At 41.4% G+C, this 27,962-nt stretch overlaps 1 protein-coding gene across 4 annotated transcripts in view; it reads left to right on the plus strand.

The window, feature by feature from the left end:
* The window catches only part of LOC111957887 (syntaxin-binding protein 1-like), a 46,748-nt gene extending 23,652 nt beyond the window's left edge, over window positions 1-23,096 (plus strand). For 3 of the 4 annotated variants that reach the window (XM_023978961.2, XM_023978962.2, XM_023978959.2), the window contains exons 2-20: window positions 715-764; window positions 2,100-2,181; window positions 2,720-2,796; window positions 3,007-3,085; window positions 3,332-3,435; window positions 4,665-4,813; window positions 4,956-5,040; window positions 5,839-5,969; window positions 6,978-7,085; window positions 7,277-7,337; window positions 7,473-7,538; window positions 17,388-17,468; window positions 18,476-18,614; window positions 18,831-18,940; window positions 19,356-19,460; window positions 19,993-20,078; window positions 20,723-20,877; window positions 21,485-21,610; window positions 22,750-23,096. In XM_023978961.2, the coding sequence (XP_023834729.1) occupies window positions 720-764; window positions 2,100-2,181; window positions 2,720-2,796; window positions 3,007-3,085; window positions 3,332-3,435; window positions 4,665-4,813; window positions 4,956-5,040; window positions 5,839-5,969; window positions 6,978-7,085; window positions 7,277-7,337; window positions 7,473-7,538; window positions 17,388-17,468; window positions 18,476-18,614; window positions 18,831-18,940; window positions 19,356-19,460; window positions 19,993-20,078; window positions 20,723-20,877; window positions 21,485-21,594 (1,773 nt within the window). In that variant the 5' untranslated portion in view covers window positions 715-719 and the 3' untranslated portion in view covers window positions 21,595-21,610; window positions 22,750-23,096. The remainder of the gene's footprint in view (window positions 1-714; window positions 765-2,099; window positions 2,182-2,719; window positions 2,797-3,006; window positions 3,086-3,331; window positions 3,436-4,664; window positions 4,814-4,955; window positions 5,041-5,838; window positions 5,970-6,977; window positions 7,086-7,276; window positions 7,338-7,472; window positions 7,539-17,387; window positions 17,469-18,475; window positions 18,615-18,830; window positions 18,941-19,355; window positions 19,461-19,992; window positions 20,079-20,722; window positions 20,878-21,484; window positions 21,611-22,749) is intronic. The other variant, XM_023978960.1, reaches the window with a different exon arrangement.
* Window positions 23,097-27,962: the final 4,866 nt, after the last annotated feature.

The raw sequence follows: 27,962 nt of genomic DNA on the forward strand, positions 1-27,962 counted from the left end.
CTTGGTCTTTTACCAAATAGGGCTATCTTCTGTATACCACCTCCACCTTTATCACAACACAACTGATTGGCTCGAACACATTAAGAAAGAAAGAAATTAAACAAATTAACAAGGCACACCAGTTAATTGAAATGCATTCCAGGTGACTACCTCATGAAGCTGGTTGAGAGAATGCCAAAAGTGTGCAAAGCTGTCATCAAGGCAAAGGGTGGCTACTTTTTAAGAATCTCAAATATATATTTTTTTKGGGGGGTTACTACATGATTCCATATGTGTTATTTCATAGTTTTGATGTCTTCCCTATTGTTCTACAATTTAGAAAATAGTAATAAAAAAAAGAAAAACCCTTGAATGAGTATGTGTGTCCAAACYTTTGACTGGTTCTGTATATTCTAGGCAGTGTCAGAGGAAGGCCCAGAAATTTGTCAGTCTCCAGTCCCCCAAGTTATAGACTGTTCTCTCTGCTACCACACCTAAGGCTCCTTAACAGCTTCTACCCCCAAGCCGTAAGACTGCTGAACAATTAATCAAATAGCCACCAGGACTATTTACATTAGTAAATTGACTCAGTGCCGGTACCCCCTGTATTTAGCCTCATTATTGTTATGGCATTTACTGTCTATGACAAGGGGAAATAGCCTACGATGCTTTTATCACAAAAAAAGTATTCTSTGCAAACTGAAGTGTGCTAATCAATGATTTCTCCCTTTACAGAGATTATGAATGATGTCATCAAGAAGGTACACAAGAAAGGAGAATGGAAGGTATGGGCAGCTTTTACAGTGCCKTCAGAAAGGAAACTGAACAAAAATATAAACGCAACATGCAACAATTTCAAAGATTTTACTGAGTTACAGTTAATATAAGGATATCGGTCAATTGAAATAAGTAAATTAGGCCCTAATCTATGGGTGTCACATGACTGGGCAAGGGTGGGTCTGGCTCCCAATCGGGTGGGCCTATGCCCTCCCAGGCCCACCCATGGATCCACTGGGAAGCCAGGCCCAGCCAATCAGAATGTGGTTTTCCCACAAAAGGGATTTATTACAGACAGAAATACACCTCAGCAGGTGAAGAAGCCAGATGTGGAGGTCCTGGGCTGGCATGGTTAAACGTGGTCTGCGGTTGTAAGCTGGTTGGACGTATGTATTATGGGGATCCATAATAAATACAAATACTGCCAAATTCTCTAAAATGACGTTGGAGGCAGCTTATGGTAGAGAAAATAACATTCAATTCTCTGGCAACAGCTCTGGTGGACATTCCTGCAGTCAGGATGCCAATTGTACGCTCCCTCAAAACTTGAGACATCTGTGGTATTGTGTTGTGTGACAAAGCTGCACATTTTAGAGTGGCCTTTTATTTTCCCCAGCACAAGGTGCACCTGTGTAATGATTATGCTGTTTAATCAGCTTCTTGATATGCCACACCTGTTAGGTGTATGGATTATCTTGGTAAAGGAAAAATGCTTATTAACAGGGATGTAAACAAATTTGTGCCCAACATTTTAAATAAATAAGCTTTTTGTGGGTATGGGCAATTTCTGGGATCTTTTATTTCAGCTCATGAAACATGGGACCAACACTACATGTTGCGTTTATATTTTTGTTCGGTAAAATTAATACTTCCTGAAGGCACTCCATATCAATGGTTATAAATCACTGTGTCTCTTGGTATGAATGACTGCGTCTTGGTTAATGAATGACTGCGTCTTGGTTATGTAATGACTGCGTCTTGGTTATGAATGACTGGTCTTGGTTATAAATCACTGCGTCTTGGTTATGAATGACTGCGTCTTGGTTATGAATACTGCGTCTTGGTTTATGAATGACTGCGTCTTGGTTATGAATGACTGCGTCTTGGTTATGAATGACTGCGTCTTGGTTATGAATGACTGCGTCTTGGTTATAATGACTGCGTCTTGGTTATTGAATGACTGCGTCTTGGTTATGAATAATGGGTCTTGGTTTATGATGACTCTGATAGTACATGATAGCGCTGGTCTGCGCCCAAATGGCACCCTATTCTCTATAGAGCGTACTGCTTTTGACTAGAGCCCTTGACATACTGTGACCTGTGTCCTCCCTGCCCTGCCCCAGGTGCTGGTCGTAGACAAGCTGAGCATGAGGATGATGTCATCCTGCTGTAAGATGACAGATATCATGTCAGAGGGCATCACCAGTGAGTACCACTCTGTCAATGTCCCACATATACACACTTCCTGTTCAGCATCACTTAAAGGTGATACACCATGTTTTTTTTTTTGCATTGTTATTTCAGAAAATGTCAATAATATATCTGCAGTAATAATGGAATGATAGCTTTTCACAGTGTTATTTACCCGCCAGAGATTGGCTGTGATATTCTCTTATTGATTTCTCCCACCGGAAAGTTGCTTTGAATTTGTGGCCGTCTTATCTAGTGGCCAATGTCATTTCCTGGTTGCAAAAATTATTTACTGTTCGCTCAATTTCAGTTTATGTGAGAAAACAAGCACTGAATAGTGTTGGGAATCATTGTACCATCTAAATCGCTGTGAAATTAAYAAAACATTTTTTTTACAGCTGTTTGAGGCTGGTGGACCAAAACAAAAAGTTAAAGGCTCAAGTGCGAGTCTCTGCTATGTTACGGAGAAATTGGATGTGGGGGATACATTTTAGGTGWAGCACCTTCAATTGACTAACTGAATGACTGTGCTTTTCTGTCCTCTCCTGACCAGTTGTTGAAGATATCGGCAAGAAACGGGAGCCTCTCCCTAGCATGGAGGCCATCTACTTAATAACTCCCAATGATGAGGTATGGGAGCCATTTGGTGGATGCTTTCATCCAAAGCATTTTACTGTAGTACATTCACACATTAACATATGGGTGGCTCCAGTGGTTATGAAACCCACAGCTCTGGAGTTGGAAACACCATGCTTTACCATCTAAGCCACACAGGACCACAGACGTTTTGGTTTCTTTGGTAAGATTCTAATGATGTTGCCAAYCGTTCCTTCTCCCCAGACTGTGGAGGCACTCATAGATGACTTCAGAGACCCTCGGTCGCCCAGATACAGAGGAGCTCACGTCTTCTTCACTGACAGTGAGTAATATTAGAGAGACACGGGACGACGACGTACCATCGCCCGCTGTATATGTCAATTAGAGTATGGAGCAGTCTGACCGCCTGCTGGTGTACTGGGAACGGACTAGCAGATGAAACGGCAGTCAACTCCTCTTTGACACCATACCAACACTCAACCTTCCACAGTAGAGTATATTGATTTCTATTTCCCTTTTTCTTTCATCTTTTAATTCATATTTTTTGTCACTCCCCCCTCCCTCACAGCAATCCCGGATTCATTGTTTAATTTGTTGACAAAATCCCGCGCGTCCAAAGCCATGAAGACCTTGACTGAGATCCACATCGCCTTTCTGCCCTATGAGTCTCAGGTCAGAACTTGTCTGACCTTCTGTCTGTCTGTCTGACCTTCTGTCTGTCTGTCTGACCTTCTGTCTGTCTGTCTGCCTGCCCTTCTGTTTGTCTGTCTGGAGAGGGAGAGAAAGACGGAGGGGAGAAGGAGGAGAAAGCACAATTGGAGAGGGGGAGGAATAAACGAAGAGAAGGGGAGGAGGGATTGCTGAATGAGCTGGGGTTGTCTCCTCTCCTCTCTCTCCTGATGGAATGTTCCAGAGCAGAGCGGAGTGGCTAGAAGGGAGGCCTCCCTCCCTTCTGGCCCGGCTCTAATCCCTCACCTCATTGGCTGATGTAGAAACGTACTGGCCAGTAGCCAATGGGGGGGGGTGGTGGAGGGTTGTGTGACAAGGGGAAGTTGTTTGCACACCAAAGGGGCGATCAACAGATGGGCTCAACCATGTGGAGGTGCCAGTGACAGTGGTGGTGGTGCGTGGGGAAAGAGAGCCTGCCTGACATTATGGGGCAAGTAGAGGAAATGGGAAAGGATGGAGGAGCAGAAATAGGAATTTTCAGATTGGAAATAAACTGTAATTKATGTCATAATGGTGCATTTTGGAAATCCCTCCTATGAAAATACTGAAAGATGTCGCATCTGCTCCTACAGCACTGTACTGTGTTGTCAGTCATTTGGGCAGCACTCAGTGTAATGAAAGAGGATTATATTATCCCCCCATCCCCCCCCCACACACACACACTGTTTGACTTAATCTCACACACTGCTACTGTGCCACCTGCACGACCGACCCTGCATGCCCACTGGATAGGGTTGCAAAATTCTGTTAATTTCCACCAAATTTCCAGTTGTAGGATTCATGGATTTCTTGCTCTCATTCCCTCCTGATTACAGGAATATTCCAAATATTTTCGGAAAGTGACCGGAATATTTGGAGTCTAGGCCGGGCAACTGTAAAGGACTCTGTGACAACTATTGATGTAAAAAGAGCCTAATAAAATACATTTGATTAATTATTTCTCTGTGTGTATGTAGCAGGGGAGGCTGCTGAGGGGAGAACGGCTCATAATAATGGCTGGAACAGAGCTAATGGAATGGCATCAAACCATGTGTTTGCTGTATTTGATACCATTCYACTGATTCCGCTCCAGTCATTACCCCGAGCCCGTTCTTTCCATTTAAGGTGCCACCAACCTCCTGTGGTATGTATGTCTATTCCCTTTTATATCTGCCTTATGTCTGTGTGTCYAGGTGTTTTCCCTGGACAAGACTGATGCCTTCCAGGACTTCTACAGCCCCTACAAGGCTGACATCAAGCACAACATGTTGGAGCGCTGTGCTGAGCAGATGGCCACTCTCTGCAACACCCTGAAGGAATACCCTGGCGTCAGATACAGAGGGTGAGAGAGAGAGGAAGCACTCTCAGTCACTAGGCTTTCTATTGCGCTGATACACAGCGTTTAACTCCTATCGTGTCTAACACCTGTATAGACTGTTGTCTGTTGGAAAGCTAAGAGCCTGTCTGTTGTCTACTTGACTCAGGGAGTACAAAGACTGTGCCACTCTGGCTCAGCTCCTGCAGGACAAGCTGGACGGCTACAAGGCAGACAACCCCACCATGGGAGAGGTGAGGCAGGAGAGGAGAGCAGACAACCAGGGTAGGACTCAATTCCATTTCAATTCCAGTCAATTCAGATAGTAAACACAATTTCACATTTTCCTCATTGAAAAACATTGGAGAGAATTAGTCTTGTAWTTYCAGTGTACTCCCTGAATTGACTGGAATTTAAATGGAATTGACCTCAACCCTAAAGCCAACCAACCATAATGATTTCACTGGAACAGGGCCTTACAAAACACACTGAGCCAGTGAACGGTAAAAGCAGCAGGTTGTGTTAGCGATCCCCTGCTGGGTGTCAACTAACGGTGGCCATTCAACATATAGAAATGACGTCCGATGTTCAGGTCAGAGGCGATAGGATAGCCACCAGCTGGTTATAGCCTTTCGCCGGCATGGTGTGTTTTGTCCTTTAGGTTACATTGAAACACGTCATTACGTAAAACCAATGTAGCACGCACAGACAAAATAATGGAATAGTAGAATCTACAGTTGTTGGAACATTTGAGGTTATGTATGAAACTGTAGTAGTGTAGTCGAATCATAATGTAAACACACGTACACTGGCACATGGAACAGTGGTACGATTCAGGTGGTAGAGCATGGCGTTTTCAACGCCAGGGTTGTGGGTTCGATTCCTGGGGCCCCCCACACGTAAGATGAGTACACGCATGACTGTAAGTCGCTTTCGATCAAAGCATCTGCTAAATGGCATATATTATAGAAACATATTATTATAAACCTCTTTGTCCAGCCTTTTGCCTTTTGTCAGTTTATATTTCCCCTCTTTCTCTCCGCCCTGCTTAGGGTCCGGACAAGTCTCGCTCCCAGCTCTTGATTCTGGACCGAGGCTTTGACCCGGTCTCTCCCATCCTCCACGAGCTSACCCTCCAAGCCATGGGCTATGACCTGCTGGGCATCGAGAACGACGTCTACAAGTAAACACACACACACACACACACACACACACACACATACAGGCACAGCCTAGCAAGGGGTTCATGGCACCACAAAATGAAATAGAACATATAGGATCTATATCTCTATGTGAACAATAGGATCTCTATCTCTATGTAAACAATATAATCTCTATCTATATGTGAACAATAGGATCTATATGGAACAATAGGATCTATATCTCTATGTGAACAATAGGATCTATATCTCTATGTGAACAATAAGATCTATATCTCTATGTGAACAATAGGATCTCTGTGAACAATAGGATATATATCACTATGTGAACAATAGGATATATATGGAACAATAGGATATATATCCATATGTGAACAATATGATCTCTATCTCTATGTGAACAATAAGATCTATATTGAACAATAGGATATATATGGAACAATATGATCTATATCTCTATGTGAACAATAGGATATCTATCTCTATGTGAACAATATAATCTCTATCTATATGTGAACAATAAGATCTATATTGAACAATAGGATCTCTATCTCTATGTGAACAATAGGATATATATCCATATGTGAACAATAGGATCTCTATGTGAACGATATGATCTCTATCTCTATGTGAACAATAGGATCTCTATGTGAACAATAGTATCTCTATCCATACATTATGTGAATTAAAGGATACCTATCCCTCAGTGAAATAAATTATATCTATGCCTGGCAGCATATCTTTAGGTCCATCTCTTATTTTGTTAGGAAGTCATCCTATACTGTAGTTTCTTGTTTGGTTTGAAATCTAAATATGTTTGCTGTTATGGACTGCTCTCTCTAACCTCTCTCTCTCTCTTTATCATCTCTTTCTCACCTCTCTCTCTCTTTCTCATCTCTCTCTCTTACCTCTCTCATCTCTCTCCCATCTCTCGCTTTCTCATCTCCCTTTCCCTCACTTTTCTCTTACCTCTCTCTCTCATATCTCGCTCTCATCTCTCTTTCTCTCACCTTTCTGTGTGTGTGTGTCAGGTATGACACCAGCGGGATGGGGGAGGTCAAGGAGAAGGCGGTGTTGCTGGATGAGGATGATGACCTGTGGATGAGTCTCAGACACAAGCACATTGCAGAAGTCACCACGTGGGTCTCTAACAAAAACAAATAGGATGCTCCCTTGGTTCACACAGTCACACACACATATAAATATATAACGAGAAAGCACAGACACAAGCGTGCATCATTCTTTAATTAATCTATCGCTCTCACGATCTCTTTCTCGCCCTCTCCCCCCACCCCCTCCCTCCCTCTCTTTCTCACATACATTCAAACAGGGCTGTGACCCGTTCTCTGAAAGAATTCTCATCCACCAAAAAGATGAACACAGGAGAGAAGGTACTGTACTCTAATTTCAGTCTGTATTAGTCCTACAGTAGTGCATTATTGACCTGAGATGAGTCCTTTACCCTCTGTATTGTATTGGCTGCTGTGTGTGTCTAACAGTGATGTGCTGTTCTGGGTTTGTTTCAGACCACAATGAAAGACTTGGCTCAGATGCTGAAGAAGATGCCCCAGTATCAGAAAGAGCTGAGCAAGGTAAGCGTGTCTTAAGAGTGTGTCGATGCATGTCCTGTCACAGAATACATTGTAGACAACAAAGAAAGAAAAAAAAAAACTGCACATCTATCATCTATGTTCGGTTAGAGACATTTTTCTTGTTAACGCTTCACTATCACCAAATACACCCACCATGCTAAGTCTGACAACTGTTCCCCCAGGCAGCTATGACGTATATCAACTGTTCCCCCAGGCAGCTATGACGTATATCAACTGTTCCCCCAGGCAGCTTTATGACGTGTATCAACTGTTCCCCCATGCAGCTATGAGGTATATTCAACTGTTCCCCCAGGCAGCTTTGAACGCTATATCAAACTGTTCCCCCATGCAGCTATTGACGTGTATCAACTGTTCCCCCAGGCAGCTTTGACATATATCAACTGTTTCCCCATGCAGCTATGACGTGTATCAACTGTTCCCCCAGGCAGCTATGACGTTATATCAACTGTTCCCCAGGCAGCTTTGACGTATATCAACTGTTCCCCAGCAGCTATGACGTGTAATCAACTGCTTCCCCCAGGCAGCTATGACGTATATCAACTGTTCCCCAGCAGCATGACGTATATCAACTTTCCCCCAGGCAGACTATGACGTATATCAACTGTTTCCCCCAGGCAGCTATGACGTATATCAACAGTTCCCTCAGGCACTAATGAGTATATCAACTGTTCCCCCAGCAGCTATGACGTATATCAACTTTCCCCCAGGCAGCTATGACGTATATCAACTGTTCCCCCAGCAGCTATGACGTATATCAACTGTTCCCCAGGCAGCTAGACGTATATCAACTGTTCCCCAGGCAGCTATGACGTATATCAACTGTTCCCCTAGGCAGCTATGACGTATATCAAACTGTTCCCTCAGGCAGCTATGACGTATATCAACTGTTCCCTCAGGCAGCTATGACGTATATTCAACATGTTTCCCTCAGGCAGCTATGACGTATATCAACTGTTCCCCCCAAGCAGCTATGACGTATATACTGTTCCCTCAGAGCTATACGTATATCAACTGTTCCCCCAGGCAGCTATGACGTATATCAACTGTTCCCCCAGGCAGCTATGACGTATATCAACTGTTCCCCCAGCAGCTATGACGTATATCAACTGTTCCCCCAGGCAGCTGAGTGTATCAACTGTCCCTCAGGCAGCTATGACGTATATCAACTGTTCCCCCAGGCAGCTATGACGTATATTCAACTGTCCCCAGGCAGCTATGACGTATATCAACTGTTCCCCAGGCAGCTATGACGTATATCAACAGTTCCCCCAGGCAGCTATGACGTATATCAACTGTTCCCTCAGGAGCAACTGTTCAACTGTTCCCCCAGGCAGCTATGACTATATCAACTGTTCCTCAGGCAGCTATGACGTGTATCAACTGTTCCCCAGGCAGCTATGACGATATATCATGTTGAAGACCTTTACTATGGACTTAGATCCCACACATTCATAGTCCACGAAGGCACAGGTGTCAAACTCATTCCACGGAGGGGCCGAGAGGTTGCAGGTTTCCGCTCCTCCCTTGTACTTGATTGATAATTAAGGTCACTGATTAGTAAGGAACTCTTCCTCACCTGGTTGTCTGAGTCTTTAATTGAAAGGAAAAACCAAAAACCAGCAGACACTAGGCCCTCCATGGAATGAGTTGACACCCCTGAAGTCTAAGGGATTCTGAAGGCTTCAGCAATGATACTATACACAATGATACTATACACACTGATACTATACACACTGAATACAATATACTATACACAATAATACTATTAACTTATACTACACACTATAACTATTAGCTATACACAAGAGGAATAATCTGATGTACACACTGATACTATACACATAATAAGCTGAATGGTTAGTAAGTACTCAAATAAGTGTGTTATACTTAATAAAGTACACATATGCGTTATATTTAGTTACCATACTATACACACTAGTTATGATTATACTAGATACACACTGTTGATATACTCAAGTACTAGGTAATGTATGCATGACATTACGGTATCTGAAGTACATGATAAGTTATAACTAGTGATGGAACGACTAATGAGATTACTTTACTACACCTGATATATAGTACACACTGATAGTATACACACTGATACTATTCACAATGAATACTGTATAGCTACACAAGCTGATACGTGGTACACTAGGTGCTGATGGTACTATACACACTGATACTTTATCACAACTGATGACTGTATGACACTTAATTATTGACATAGCGTTGGATACTTATTACTATACTACTATCAATGCTGTGATATTATATTACACAGCTGTATCTTCTACACAATGTAACAATTCTTACACAACTGGGTATACTGCTACACATAAGCTTTAGTATACTATGTGTTAACACCGACTTATGATTACCTTATATACACATCTAAGATTAACGTGTGTATACACACTTTTGATAAAGCTCAGGGTATGTAATACTATTACACAACTGATGTGACTTTGATTTTACACACTGATTATACTGAGATTATCACACTAGATACTTATACACACTTGATACTATACACGAAGCTGACAGTACAATATACTATACACACTGTGATTGAACTATACACACTGATTGTATGGTTATATCTAGTGATGACTCCTCATAAGGATATTAATATCTATCACTGATACTATTACACGTGACTTGAGTACTATACACAAACTTAGTATATGATACTATACACACTGATTACGAATTACATGCAGGCTATAACTACAGCTTGTGATGACTTATAGTATATTATAGACTGTAATACTATTATTTACAATGATGACTGATACCACACTGATACTATACACACTGAACTGTATTAAGCAGACTAATTGATACTATACACAGTATAGATACTATTACAACACTGATACTATACACAAACTTGATACTAAGCACACCGCTGGTGTAGTTACCTAATTGAATCACATACTGGATTACTTATTACTACGGTAAGCTTAAACTTACTATACAACACTTGGATGTAACCAATTATACTATACACACTTTGATACGATATTAGGATGCGAGCACTGATACTATTACACATCTGATACAAGTATCAGTGTGTGTATACTATACACACTTAGTTGTGAATACCATACACACTGATACCTATACACACTTTGATTAACTGTATACACTAGCTTGATACAGTGGTAAGTATATTAACTATACCACCACTGATACAATATACTATACACACTGATGTAGCTGTATTTACACACTAGGATTACTAATATACATGCAATCTTGAGTGTGGTGTTATATAGGGGATTACTAATACACACTGATATTCATATTACTCACGACTGATGACAATTGTAGTTCATGGTACTTATACACACGTATTAATTACTGTGTATAGCACAGTAATGCTTAAGTGAATTAGCGGTATTACACACTGATATATTAATGTGTACTACAGAATGACTATTCACAATTGATATCTATATACTATACACACTGAGATACTGATACGAGCAGAACTGATAGAGCTATATATACCTACACTGAGTACGCTGTATTTACACATAATAGCGACACTGTATATTGACTGATGACTATAGCACACTGATACTATACACTATCGTGATACGTTCTTATCACACATGGATACTCTGTATCTAAGCTATATCTGTAGTACTCTACACAAATCTGAGTACTGTATACCACGACTGATCCAATTACACAGGATACTATACACACTGAGACTATGAGAGCTTAGTTACACACTGATGATATCTATAGCATCAGCTGATACTGATACATCAAGCTGATTAGACTGCATACTACAACTGATACAATATTACTTATTACACAAGCTTGATACTATACACGACTGATACTAAACACACTGTGTATATAGTTATGAGCACACTGATTATAATATCAACACTACTGGATGATACTAATGAGTTAACATGCGATCACTATCACCACAGACTGGATACTATACACATGATATGAACAAGTTAACAGCTATTACACACTGATACTATTACTATACACACTGATACTATACACAATGATACTATTACACACTGATACTATACACAACTGATACTATTACACAATTGATTACTAAGCTGACGAGCTGAATCTCTATACTACTAGCTGATAGCTTAGTAGGAGGCGAGCTGTATACTGTACTACACGTGATGACTAACACCACTGAATTTACGCAGTAATACACGACACTGAGTACTGGATAACCAGCCCGCACTGGATACTTGAATCACAGCACTGTAGCAATTATACTATATCACCTAGGGGAGGGAATACTAATACACGACTGATACGTTATACGACACTGAGTGACTATACATGAGCGCAGCGAGTAACAATGGTATACGTATGACAGCAACGGTATGACTATAGCAAGCACTAGATGACGGATACACACATGTACTATACCGATAGATACAAGGTATTACGTAGTGCACCCACTGATACTGGATACACACTGATTCTGATGACACACTGATTACTGGTTATACTATAGGCACATATTACAATGATGTTTATATGCGTATAACACTGATACTTATAACACACTGATACTATACCACCACTGATACTATACACACTGATTACAATATACTATACACAACTGATATTATAGCACACTGGATATGTTAAACACCACTGATATTAGTACACACGTACTATACACACGTGGATACTATCACAGCACTGATACTATTACTACACTGGATACAAGTACACTGATACACACTTGATTACGGTATTATGAACTATAACGACGTGGATGAACTAGACACAAATCGTACTATACATTACTGATTACTATACACCTGATACTATACACAATGATTTTACTATACACACTGATACTATTACACACTGATACTATACCACACTGATACTATTACACACTGATACTACACACACTCGACACTATACACACTATACTATACACACTGATACATTACACACTGATACAATATACTAATTACACACGTGATGACTATACACACTGATACTGTACACACTGATACAATATACTATACACACTGATACTATACACACTGATACTATACACATGATACATACACGACTGATACTATCTATACACACTGATACAAATTATACTATACACACTGATACTATTACACACTGGCATACCTATTAACTATACACACTGATACTATCACACTGATACTATTAACACAAATGATACTATACTATACTATTACACCACTTGATTACTATACACAACGATACTATACTATACACACTGATACTATACACACTGGGATACTATACAACATGAGTACTAGTACAGCAGCTGATAAGACGTATACACAGGCTATACTATACGAGCAGCTTGATCTATATAATATACACGAAACTGATACTGATTAACACATCTGGGATACTTATAACTACTGTTACGTAATTGTACACACTGGTTACTATACACTATCTGATTACTATAACGACACTGAGGTACAATCATACTATACACACTGATACCTATACTATACACACTGATAGCTTATAGCTACAACATGAGTGTGATAGAATATCACACACTGTGATACTATACACATCATAGAGTACGGGTAGTACTTATACAGTCATGTATGATCGGTCATAGCTAGCGACTGGATTACTACACACACTGGAGTACTGATACGAACACTGGTATACAGTGAGTACACAGCTTGAGGAGCAATATACTATACACACTGAATACTATATACACACTGGAGTACTATACCACGCGACTGAGTACTGAAGCACTCACATCTGGAGCTATACAATGTGTATACTATACACACTGGATAACTATACTACACTGTATACGGTGATACACACTGAGGTACAATGATACTATACACACTGATGACTAGTACATCACTGATACTTACAGCAGTGATACGATACGTGTGACACACTGAAATACAAGATAATTACGGTAATATGACACACTGGTATTACGTATACACATGCTGGATACTAGTACACGTGACTAGTTGGGTGAGGATTGTGGATTTTACATGATACCACAACTGATAGAAGGGTATAACTATACACAGCTGATACTAATACAATCACTGTATGAACTATAAACGACTAGTGGATATGGTATACGACACTGAGATATTAATATACACGAGCTGATACTATACACACTGATACTATACACACTGATCTATACACACTGATACAATTACACTATACACACTGATACTATACTATACACACTGATACTATACACAATGATACTAATAACACACTGATACGTATACACAATGATACTATACACACTGATACTGTATGACGACACTGGGATGTACTTACACACACTGACACTAATGACACAGCATGATACTATGACACACTGGTGACTATATACGACAGCTGATACAATAGTATACTATACCAATGGATGAACTATACACATCGTAAGATAGCCACGTATTACAACACTGGAAGTACTGTATTAACACACTGATACAATATTACTATACACACTGATACTATACACACTGATACTATACCACTATGCTGGATATTATACTATCCCACTGAGTGAGTCAAGTTTAATAGCGGATACACGACTGATAACTATACACCACTGACTACTATACTATACACACTGATTACTATACACAATGATACGGAAGGTGTATGTTACTATGATAGCTTGAGTACACACTGATACTATACCACCAAGTGATACGTATACTATGATACGGTTATAGCACGACTTGGATGACTATACACAACGATACTATACTATACACACTGATACTACTTACACACGTGGAATACAGTAGTACCACACTGAAAGTAGTACAGCGATGCGGGATACTATACACACATGATACTATACACACTGATACGTATACACGAGGCTGATACCGTGAATGTACCCACCACTGATACAGAATATACTAGACACATCTGGATACGGAGTATACGGGTATACGACATCGTGGAGTGACGTAATACACAGCTGGTATACTTAACACCCACTGATAAGCTATACACAGATGGATACTATTACTATACACACTGATTAGCGTGAGTTACACACATGAGTTAACGTAGTTATACTAGTACTACAGCTGATACTATACTATACACACTGATACTAGTACACATGATGACTATGGCACATGTGAGATACTAGTGGTATAACTATACACACTAGAATACGTGTAACACTGATGTGACTATATACTATACGCACTGGAGTGTGTATACTATACACACTGGATTTACTATACACGACTAGTATACTAATACACGAGTGTAGGATTAGGCTGTACACACGTAAGGATGTGACTAGTATACTTATACGACACTGATATCTATACGACATGGGATAGCGATATAACACTGGAAGCTATATAACTATAGCACACTGGATGATAGATACTATACGAGCCAGCTGATAAAGTTAGTAAGCTATACACACTGGGAGGGGGGTGAGTGTGGTGGGTGATGGTGGGTGGTTGGTTTACTATACACACTGATACTAGGATATAACTATGGACACGTATATGAGTGAGTGAGGCTGTTAGAGCCACTATACGTATACTACGCATGCTGGTATGCTATAGCACAGCTGGATACTAGATGTACTATAACGACACTGATAGATACTTATACACACGGATGGACTAGGGATACTATTACCACTGATGACGTGATGACGAGACGTAGCTGGATACTGAGTACACTACTGAGACGTAGTTTGATGACTATACACACTGATACTAGGTACCCAGCACTTGAACTTACTATTACACATGGATATTGTAATAATACTATACACATGGTGTATACTAGTACGCACGCGACTGATACTATGGCAGCCATATCTTGATACTATCACACGTGATTTACTATACACCTGATCTAATATATACGTATAAGCAGCACTGTATCGGTCAGTGACAATCACTTGATGTTACGGTATGACGACACGTGATATCTGATGACGTGATACACGACTGTATTGAGCTTATTATACGATACACGACGTGATACTATATCACACTGTGTGAGTAGACTAGTGGGTAGTACAGCTGATACTAATACGTTAGTAGCACACTGTGATACTATGAGCACACTGATACTGAGTAGCACAGCTGATACGGGGAGTTGACTATATACACTGATTACGGGAGGATTCTATACACACTGATACTATGTAGTACGTATATCAGCACTTGAGTGATACGTATATATCTAGTACACACTGATACGGATATTGGTGTGGTGGGAGTGGGGAGTCATACACACTGATACTGAACTAGTAACACACTGATACGTGTAGGTGAGCATCAGCTGCAGTACTGTATCAAGTCACTAATACTTTAACACTGACATACGGTGTGGGTGATACATCATGAACAGTCAGCGTGATACTGGCTATACACACTCTAGTACTATACACAGCATGATTACTATATACTATACACACTGATACTATACACAGCGTGATACTATACACACTGAATACTGAGATATTAGAGATATGACACGACTGATATGACGGATATGACAATAATAACGCATGAAGTACTATACACGACGAATATCGTATTAAGCACCACTGATATAGATAGTTTGAGACTATACAGCCAGTGGATAACATATACACAAGTCTGGAAATTAAACTGATGACACACTAATAACGTAATCGTATACCACACTGGTATACTATACCACATGATTACTGTATAGATACAGCAGTGAAATTACTTATACATAATACACACATGATTACGTAACTAATACCACTGTAGAACGATAGATACTAATACAACACTGATACTAATTATACTATACACACTGATACTAATACACAGTATACGTATACTATGACACACTGATACGATATACTGATACACACTGATATCTGATTACACACATGGATACTAGATAGTGAATATTGACTTGTATCACACTAGGATATATACACAACTGAATGACTAAGAGCACATGATACATATACGTATTACACATCTGATACTATACACAGCTGGACACTATATACACAGACTGGATGACTATCACACTGATGACTGAAACACACTGATACTATTACCACGCTGTACTATAATCACTCCTGAATCTTACATATATCACCAGCTGATACTATGACTATTACACTATGCTGATACATATACTATATCAACCTGAACTGATTACGTTATACTTACTATCGCGTGATACTATAACACAGATTACTATCTTAATATAACACAACTGGATACTAGTAATATACACACTGATACTTAACACATCTGATAGTGTGATATAATCTATACACACTGATACTTATATACTATTAATACGATGTAGAGCTATACATCACTGATACAATGGGTGTAATATACTATACAACACGTGATTGACGGTATACTGATTACACACTAGATACTATATACACCCTTGGATACTTTGTATTACTATTACGACATGATATTCGATCAGCACAGCGATGTAATACTATATACTGTACACAACTGTATAATCTTATACACCTGAATACTTGTAATACTATACACACTGATTACTTATACAACAGCTAGTATACGATTTACACTATACACACTGATGACTCTACTATGGCTTATAGTCTGCATCCCAAATGGCTATCTATGTATTCTCTATAATAGGACACATTTTTGGCCCTGGTCAAGAGTAGCGCACTATATAAGGAATAGGGTGCCATTTGGGATGTTGACATAGTATGCACACTTAACCGACTACAGTCTTCTGACTTTACCGCTGACCACCTGCGTGTGTACACTTCTCCCTGTGTTTCAGTACTCCACTCACCTCCACCTGGCTGAGGACTGTATGAACCGWTATCAGGGCACYGTGGACAAGCTGTGTCGTGTGGAGCAGGTAACACAATGTACCTGTGTTCTATGTTCAGTACCCTCCTCCTCGGTTCAAAGACTATGAGACGCTTGAAAATGAAGGCCAGAGAATTTACAGGTGCTGATTGCTGAGACCAATCGGCAMAGAGTGGACTTGTACAACTTGATGCTATTTGTAGGAGCTCCAGTGAATTGGAGTACACTTGTTTTAAATGGGTACTCCGGGTATACACTGAGTGCACAAAATATTAAGAATGCCTGCTCTTTCCATGACATACACTGAACAGGTGAATCCAGGTGAAAGCTATGATCACTTATTSATGTCACTCATCAAATCCACTTCAATCAGTGTAGATGAAGGGGAGGAGACAGGTTAAAGAAGGATTATTAATCCTTGAGAAATGGATTGTGTATGTGTGCCATTCAGAGAGTGAATGGGCAAGACAAAAGATGTAAGTGCTTTTGAACGTGGTATGGAAGTAGGTGCCAGGCGAACCGCTTTGTGTCAAGAACTGCAACGCTGCTGGGTTTTGCACGCTCAACAGTTTCCTGTGTGTATCAAGAATGGTCCACCACCCAAAGGACATCCAGACAACTTGACACAACTGTGGGAAGCATTGGCGTCAACATGGGCCAGCATCCCTGTGGAACGCTTTCGACACCTTGTAGAGTCCATGTCCGACGAATTGAGTATGTTCTAATGGCCAATGTGGGGGTGCAACTCAATATTAGGAAGTTGTTCTTAATGTTTTGTCCACTCAGTGTATATCTAACCATCTAATCCATATCTAACCATCACTACCATATCTAACCATCTGCGCTACTCGGGGCTTCCGTGATTGGGAGTCCAAAAGGGCGGCGCACAATTGGCCCAGCATCGTCCGGGTTAGGGTTTGGCCGGTGTAGGCCGTCATTGTAAATAACAATTTGTTCTTAACTGACTTAACTAGTTAAATAAAGGTTAAATAAATGTTTTAAATACAATGAAACCCTGTGCCCCTCCCCCTGTCTTTGCCCCTTGCCCTACCCCAGGACCTAGCGATGGGTACGGATGCAGAGGGGGAGAAGATCAAGGACCCCATGAGGGCCATCGTGCCCGTCCTGCTGGACAAAGACGTCACTGTCTTCGACAAGATTCGCATCATCCTCCTCTATATCTTCATGAAGAACGGTGAGAGATAAATCCCTTTTCTGTGTGTCTATAGTTTACTATGTACAATACTATGTACTAATGCAGGGTTTCCCAAACTCAGTTTTGGTTTTTGCACTAGCACTACACAGCTGATTCAAGTAATCAGCTAATCATCAAGCTTTGATTTGGGTGTGTGCATGTTTCTGCGTGTGTGTGTGTTTTCGGTGCATGTGTCTGTGTTTGTGCATGTGTCAGGTGTTTCGGAGGAGAACCTGTGTAAGCTCCTCCAGCATGCTAACATCCCTCCCGAGGACAGTGACATCATCTCCAACATGGCCCATATGGGCATGCCCATCATCTCAGAGGTTAGCTCCTATAGGAACATAGTAACACCAGGACCTGTATTCATTAGGCACGGAGCGGAAGAAAATTTACTGAACAGGGAGGTACTACAAACTAATTTGTCCAATAAGAAACACTTGGTTTTATTTTCTGTTGCAAAACGTTTTGCTACATTTTGCTACAGTGTGCTCTAATGAATATGAACCATTGTGGAACCATCACACAACTCTCTCACAATTGAGTAGAAACACTTTAACATGTGGATTGGGGATCCATCTTTGAATAGAGGCATGAATAAGATATCCTCGGTGGTTATATGCTGTCTGTGTCCAAYTGAAGAGTATTTGAGTGCATCCGTCATCTACTCGAAGCACTTTGAGAGTCCTTATGTAATGAACAGCATTCCTAATAAAATAATAATAATGATTCATTTTCTAGGGRAATCCGACCCGCAAGGTGAAGAAGACTGACCGGAAGGAGAGAGTGAGTGAGCAGACCTACCAGCTGTCCCGATGGACCCCTCTTATCAAGGACATCATGGAGGCATGTCCAGTCTGCTATCCTAAACTGTTATATATTGGATTTGATTAGAAAGTAGGGTCTATCCTACAGTAGTTTAGTGTGGGTGGATACTAAGTTAAGACTGACAGGAAAAGAGTGGTTTCTAGCTTTTAGGGTTAGGGTTGATCCAGGGTGTGGACATGAAGCTAGGGTGTGGACATGGGGTTAGGGTTGAGCCAGGGTGTGGACATTAAGCTAGGGTTAGTTCACTGACCCTGTTTTGTTTCTCCACAGGATGGGTCAGGGTTTGTTCACTGACCGTGTTTTGTTTCTCCTCAGGATGGGTCAGGGTTAGTTCACTGACCCCGTTTTGTTTCCATCCTTCCTCAGGATGGGTTTAGGGTTAGTTCACTGACCCTGTTTTGTTTCTCCTCAGGATGGGTCAGGGTTAGTTCACTGACCCTGGTTTTGGTCTTCTCCACAGGATGGGTCAGGGTTAGTTCACTGACCCTGTTTTGTTTCTCCTCAGGATGGGTCAGGGTTAGTTCACTGACCCTGTTTTGTTTCTCCTCAGGATGCCATTGAGGACAAACTGGATCCAAAGCAGTACCCCTACATCTCCCAACGAACTGCCTCCACTCACTCCAGCGCTCCATCAAGGTATGCAAGTAAACTTTATGAATTGTACATCCCCTCTGTAGTCTGTCACTTCTGAGTTTCCAATGACTTACTGGAATTATTAATTTTAGCTTCTAGTGGAGGTAGGAACGGCCTCAATATTTAATTGGACAGTTCATCTGTTCTACACTACAAACTATCAACAGACTATCAGTAACATGTCAACTGCATGTCTGTTGACTTTCAACAAGAAAGTGGCTGTAGTCAAGAAATTGACGGACACTATGAAAGCTCCATCCAAGTTTATTCACCCWTTGGGTCAATACAGCTGCATAAGACAAAAGACATATTCACACGAGCACTGATATTTAACCCTTATGCTGAGTCTCCTCCTACACATCTGAACAGCYAATGCATCTCTGTTGCTCTTCCTTACTTCATCTGACCTGACCTCTGCCCCAAAGTGCTCACTCCTCCCCAACTCACAGCTGTCATGTTGACTCGCACCAGACTGTGTCCTTTTTCCTCCCATAGGATCCCTGAWGGCTAACAATAACATATCTGAACAGAATGTAAATGTTMTACATTCCCCTCTCTCCCTCAGYGACATGAATAAGTATATTTCATATTTACAGAACCCAACACCATATAAAGTGTTACTTGAATGTCCTGCCCTCTCATTACAGTGCCCGGTACGGAAACTGGCACAAGAACAAGGGCCCCACAGAGATGAAGACTGGTCCTCGGGTCATCGTCTTCATCATCGGAGGCATGACCTTTAGTGAGATGCGCTGCGTCTACGAGGTCACACAGGCCAATGGCAAATGGGAGGCCATCATTGGTGAGTTGGCAGCATGGGTGGGGTGAAATGTCATGGTCATAACTGTACGTCCGACGTAGAATGCACTCGTTGCCGGACTTGAGAATTATACTCGTTGCACCACGTAGCCCTTTTATGTACATTCTACCTGGATATACATTGTACACCTAGTAGGGAGCAGGCATAGGGTGTACAATCAGAACTATATTGCAGGGAAAAGGGAGATATCTTCTCCAACTAAATATCCTGAATCATCCTGGCATGGCGATACTTAGGAAATCATTAGAATATACTGTTGAAATCCTATAGTTCTATTCCACTGTGGCTGACTCAGCTGCTGCTGGATGGAATCTGCTTTGTGTGCTCAGATCAGATGGTGTTTCTGWGAAAACATCAGAGACAGGATATATGTGCTGTTGTGACAACAGGGAATGGATATCATGCAGGTTCAGGCAGAGGACACAGTCGACTCTGTGTTAGTACTCCCTGTAWATAGCCATGTTATTGGACTGCCATTTTTGTCATTAACATTTATCTTTCAGGGGAACCCAAGACCTCACCCAGAAAACAGACTTATTGAGATACAATGTGAAATGAGCATGCAGCATTTGTCCCACTCCCTCCATAGGCTCCACCCACATGCTCACTCCCACCAAATACCTGAAGGAGCTGCAGCACCCTGACTTCCTGGACCCCAACGCTGCCCCTGAGGAACCAGAGCCGGCCCTCGCAGAATGAGAACACACACTGAAAAGTAAAGATGGTCGTTGTGATGTGAAGCCCCTCTCTCAGCCTCCCCTCACCACGTACCCTCCACTGGCCCAGGACTCTTAGTAGATCCACACTGTGACTCCCCTGTTTGTGATCCATCCTGTTGTTCCATTGTTCAGTCGGTTGGACCCATGGAGATCCACACTGTGACTCCCCTGTTTGTGATCCATCCTGTTGTTCCATGGTTCAGTCGGTTGGACCCATGTAGATTCACCTCTGGACTCCCCTGTTTGTGATCCAGTCAGTTGTTCCATGTTCCCACCTCTATTCCCTCCATGTCATTGTATACTTGGTCTGTGGTGCTGTCATCTATTCTGTTTATCTTGTGTGCACTCTCTGTATCTGTCCTTGGTATGCTACGTTTAGACCACAGGAGGCTGCTGAAGGGAGGACGGCTCATAATAATGGCCGGAATGGAGCTAATGGAATGCCATCAAACACCTGGAAACAATGTGTTTAATGTATTTGATACCATTCCCCTGATTCCGCTCCATCCATTACCACGTGCCCGTCCTCCCCAATTAAGGTACCACCAACCTCCTGTGATGTAGACAGTTGTCAAAAGCTCCCCTTTTCTGTGGAGAATTTAGTCTTTGAGAAAAAAATATCTCTGTCCATCCGTTCGATATCAAACTCTCTGTTGAAGCACTTCTTGTATGATTGTTTGTCAAAACAACCGTTTGACAGAGGGGTTGATATATATGGATAAATATTTATTTTTCCTCAGACACTATATGCCAATGAAACATTTCTTCATAGATGTTATTTTTACTGGGCCTTTTTGCACCTCCATCGTTTTTATGTCTGCCATTTGACATGGTTTAGAGGAGCAGCACCTATGGTCGATTTCTGCTGTGCATATCATGGTGACTGATGCAGAAATGTTATATTTCCGTGAATATGATACTGTTTCCTGGACTAAAAGCTGAACCCATGTCTTTATATGGGATTTCTAATGTCTGTGTATTTCTGTCTATCATTCCCATTTGGAACTGAAGGCCTACTGTACTTTAATTTAGCAGATGAATCAAGTCTTCAATGATATGTTAATTCTTTGATATGTTCCAAGTTATTCAACTACTCTAATTCTCTCTCTCTGTTTCTCCCCGTCTCTCTCTGCAGGATCAACCAATATCTTCACCCCTACAAGCCTTCTTCAAACTCTCAAAGACCTGGATAAACAAGCAGAGGTTTAAGCAGAACCCCCTGGCTGTAGCTGCCCCTCTCCTAACTAGCTGTCCCTCTCTTAACTATCTGTCCTTCTCTTAACTAGCTGTCCCTCTCTTAACTAGCTGTCCTTCTCTTAACTAGCTGTCCCTCTCTTAACTAGCTGTTCTTCTCTTAACTAGCTGTCCTTCTCTTAACTCCCTCAGCCGGCATATTTTACTCAAGACGTCCATACCAAACCCCTTCTACTCTATACATAAGACAATAAAGAAAATGGCTCTGTCTATTTCAAATATATCAAAGTCATGTATTCAGATATCATTTTTTTTAATAGCATGAAATAAGATCATTTAAAGCCATACCACCAAAAAACACCATGTTTTACCTACTGTACATAAACCCTGATGACTGTATAGTAATAATATAATTTCAATTTGTTTGTCAGATTGAAGGGAAGAGTAGAGTCTGTGATGGATGACTGATACTATATGAGCAGTGGATGTAAACTGCCGTCTCAGGATGCCATTGTTGCACTTTCTTAAAAAGGAAGCCAATCATAGACGAGATTGGATAAGTGTGGGTGGAATTTGAGGAATTATTCAGGCTGGTGATTGGTGTAGAGTGTTCGCCATGTTCCAGGCATTCAGGAATATAAAGGGACCAACTGGGATGATGGTGGAATGGGATCTATAATGTCCCTTTAATACCCCCTCAAAAATATGTGCAAGATTCCTGTCTTTCCAACAGACCTTTCAATACATTTCATAAAAGTATTCATATAACATTTATTTGAAAAAAACAACTAGCTGAATATTGGAAATACTTGGAACTTGGAAATACACTTGGAATGTATTTGAATACTGAAATAACTGACTCAAATACACTCCCAAGCATTTAACCAAGTTATTTGAAAAGCCAGGTCTGTTTTTAGTGGTTTAGCATTAAGCTTTTATCTCATTGCTTGTAAACGTTTCAGGAACAATGAGCAAAAATACCAATATTTTTGAAACTCACAATTGTATAATTTGGACATCATCACCATCTTCATCACCAACATCATCACCATCTTCCTCGTAATGCAATCAGTAGTTTGTAGAATATATGCCATACTGTATCAATGTTTCTATTCCTGGTGATTATTCTGACTTTGCAAATGCCAATGTGAAGCCACTCTGTACTAGTGCTCATGTAGTTGTAGCTAGCAGTACAGTTACAGTAGTTGGGCTGTAGCTAGCAGTACAGTTACAGTAGTTGGGCTGTAGCTAGCAGTACAGTTACAGTAGTTGGGAGTCGTAAGCTAAGCCAGTAACAAGTTATACAGTAGTTAGGCTGTAGCTAGCAGTACAGTTACAGTAGTTGGGCTCTAAGCAGCAGTACCAGTTACAGTATTGGGCTGTAGCTAGCAGTACAGTTACAGTAGTTAGGCTGTAGCTAGCAGTACAGTTACAGTAGTTGGGCTCTAGCTAGCAGTACAGTTACAGTAGTTGGGCTGTAGCTAGCAGTACAGTTACAGTAGTTGGGCTCTAGCTAGCAGTACAGTTACAGTAGTTGGGCTCTAGCTAGCAGTACAGTTACAGTAGTTGGGCTGTAGCTAGCAGTACATTTACAGTAGTTGGCTGTAGCTAGCAGTACAGTTACAGTAGTTGGGCTCTAGCTAGCAGTACAGTTACAGTAGTTAGGCTGTAGCTAGCAGTACAGTTACAGTAGTTGGGCTCTAGTCGCAGTACAGTTACAGTAGTTGGGCTGTAGCTAGCAGTACAGTTACAGTAGTTGGGCTCTAGCTAGCAGTACAGTTACAGTAGTTGGGCTCTAGCTAGCAGTACAGTTACAGTAGTTGGGCTGTAGCTAGCAGTACAGTTACAGTAGTTAGGCTGTAGCTAGCAGTACAGTTACAGTAGTTGGGCTCTAGCTAGCAGTACAGTTACAGTAGTTGGGCTTGCTAGCAGTACAGTTACAGTAGTTGGGCTGTAGCTAGCAGTACATTTACAGTAGTTGGGCTGTAGCTAGCAGTACAGTTACAGTAGTTGGGCTCTAGCTAGCAGTACAGTTACAGTAGTTAGGCTGTAGCTAGCAGTACAGTTACAGTAGTTGGGCTCTAGCTAGCAGTACAGTACAGTAGTTGGGCTGTAGCTAGCAGTACAGTTACAGTAGTTGGGCTCTAGCTAGCAGTACAGTTACGTAGTTGGGCTCTAGCTAGCAGTACAGTTACAGTAGTTGGGCTGTAGCTAGCAGTACAGTTACAGTAGTTAGGCTGTAGCTAGCAGTACAGTTACAGTTTGGGCTCTAGCTAGCAGTACAGTTAAGTAGTTGGGCTCTAGCTGCAGTACAGTTACAGTAGTTGGGCTGTAGCTAGCAGTACAGTTACAGTAGTTGGGCTCTAGCTAGCAGTACAGTTACAGTAGTTGGGCTGTAGCTGCAGTACAGTTACAGTAGTTGGGCTTGTAGCTAGCAGTACAGTTTACAGTAGTTGGGCTGTAGCTAGCAGTACAGTTACAGTAGTTGGGCTGTAGCTAGCAGTACAGTTACAGTAGTTGGGCCTCTAGCTAGCAGTACAGTTACAGTAGTTGGGCTGTAGCTAGCAGTACAGTTACAGTAGTTGGGCTGTAGCTAGCAGTACAGTTACAGTAGTTGGGCTGTAGCTAGCAGTACAGTTACAGTAGTTGGGCTGTAGCTAGCAGTACAGTTACAGTAGTTGGGCTGCTAGCTAGCAGTACAGTTCAGAAGTAGTTGGGCTCTAGCTAGCAGTAGCCGTTACAGTAGTTGGGCTCTAGCTAGCAGTACAGTTACAGTAGTTGGGCTCTAGCTAGCAGTACAGTTACAGTAGTTGGGCTGTGATGATCAACAATTGGAAAGTTATTCCTCTTCATTTAGTTAAATTTTTGTCCCAATTTCCAGTGCAGCGTTGACACTGTCATGATGCAAACTCATTTGTTGGCGTTGTTGTTGTTACAGTTGTTGTTTTTGTTTACTCTATAGTAGGGTTATCTATTATTTCTCAAGATAGATTAATATCAGTGTATTTGATCAGAATTCTATGCTTGGAAGTAATTTATCACAAACAATACACGTTCATGTACTAAAGCTCTAATAAAGTTGCTTCAAAGAAAATGCTGATGTTTTAGTCTGTTACATTATTACATGAAATGCATATCGGTAAACAGTTTAGTCATTGAGGGATGGATGGGTTGGACTGCTGCTGATCCTCTATTGACGTTACAAACTATCTGGGTGGTTCAAGAAAAATGTCTGAGAGGCTAGTGCATAATTTAGTACAAGGTCCCCTGAACTAAACTGGAAGACTTTGATAGTAATACTGTAACATTGTAATGTATGTCAATTATAATAATATTGCAGTACCATTTACAACCACTGGAGAGAAGCATTGGCATATAAACATAATAGCAGCCCGCAGAACATGGCTTTGCTTTGACAGCCCGGACGAGCCAACATACACTATATATACAAAAGTATGTGGACACCCCTTCAAATKAGTGGATTTGGCTTTTTCAGCCACACCCGCTGCTGACAGGTATATAAAATGGAGCACTCCATTGACAAACATTGGCAGTAGAATGCCCTTACTGAAGAGCTCAGTGACTTTCAACATGGCACCATCATAGGATGCCACCTTTCCAACAARTCCGTTCGTTAAATGTATGCCCTGTTAGAGCTGCCCYGGTCAGTTGTAGGTGCTGTTATTGTGAAGTGGAAACATCTAGGAGCAACAACGGCTCAGCCGCAAAGTGGTAGGCCACACAAGCTCACAGAATGGGATCGTTGAGTGCTATGGCGCGTAAAAATAATCTGTCCTCAGTTGCAACACTTACCACCGAGATTCAAACTGCCTCTGGAAGCAACGACAGCACAATAACTGTTCGTCGGGAGCTTCATGAAATGGGTTTCCATGGCCGAGCAGCCGCACACAACCTAAGATCCCCATGCTCAATGCCAAGTGGCTGGAGTGGTGTTAAGCTTGCCACCATTGGACTCTGGAGCAGTGGAAACGCGTTCTCTGGAGTGATGAATCACGCTTCACCATCTGGCAGTCCGACAGACAAATCTGGGTTTGACGGATGCCAGGAGAACGCTACCTGCCCAAATGCATAGTGCCAACTGTAAAGTTTGGCGGAGTAGGAATAATTGTCTGGGGCTGTTTTTCATGGTTTGGGCTAGGCCCCTTAGTTCCAGTGAAGGGAAATCTTAACACTACAGCATACAATGACATTCTAGATTATTCTATGCTTCCAAATTTGTGGCAACAGTTTGGGGAAGGCCCTTTCCTGTTTCAGCATAACAATGCCCCCATGCACAAAGTGAGGTCCATACAGAAATGGTTTGTTGAGATCAGTGTGGAAGAACTTCACTGTCCTGCACAGAGCCCTGATCTCAACCCTATGGAACACCTTTGGGATGAATTTGAAAGCCGACTGCGAGCCAGGCCTAATCGCCCAACATCAGTGCCCGACATCACTAATTATTTTGTGGCTGAATGGAAGGTAGTCCCCACAGAACATTGAATATTTTGTTACACTTGAAAAAAGAGCACAAACAAAAACATCTAGTGGAAAGCCTTCCCATAAGATTGGAGGCTGTTATAGCAGAAAAGGGGGGACCAACTCCATATTAATGCCCATGATGTCGGAATGAGATGTTCGACAAGCAGGTGTCCACATACTTTTGGTCATGTTGTGTACTTCTCCAGCTTTTGAATATTGTGGGGGTTGCTTCAAGCAATGATATATTTGCGTGAATGGTAAGAGACCTACATTAGTACAATTATTCATTCTACAACAGGATTTCAAGCAGTGAAGCAACTTCTAGTTGCAGCTATATTTACATTTCTCGCTGATTATCTCCGTACATAGTCATGAGTGAATGCATAGCCAAAATAGAACTCCTACCCGACTTAATTTACCAGTACAGTACACCCAGAGTCATATGTGCTGTCCTGTTTGCTAGCTGTATAATACTAGTCTCTCTATGGAGCACTGTGAGGGAAGCTCAAGGCCATAGAGACTGCAGCAGAACACAGGAAATGCACCTGCCTATAGGCAGTGGCTACTGAGCCAATTGAATAGACACTCCCTTTTATGGTGACAGTATATTCTTCATAGTCCCTGAAGGAATAAATAAAGTTGTATTGAATTGAACATTTAATTGAGGATGTT

The sequence above is a fragment of the Salvelinus sp. IW2-2015 genome, linkage group LG33 (genome assembly GCF_002910315.2).
Source record: "Salvelinus sp. IW2-2015 linkage group LG33, ASM291031v2, whole genome shotgun sequence".
NCBI lineage: Eukaryota > Metazoa > Chordata > Actinopteri > Salmoniformes > Salmonidae > Salvelinus > Salvelinus sp. IW2-2015.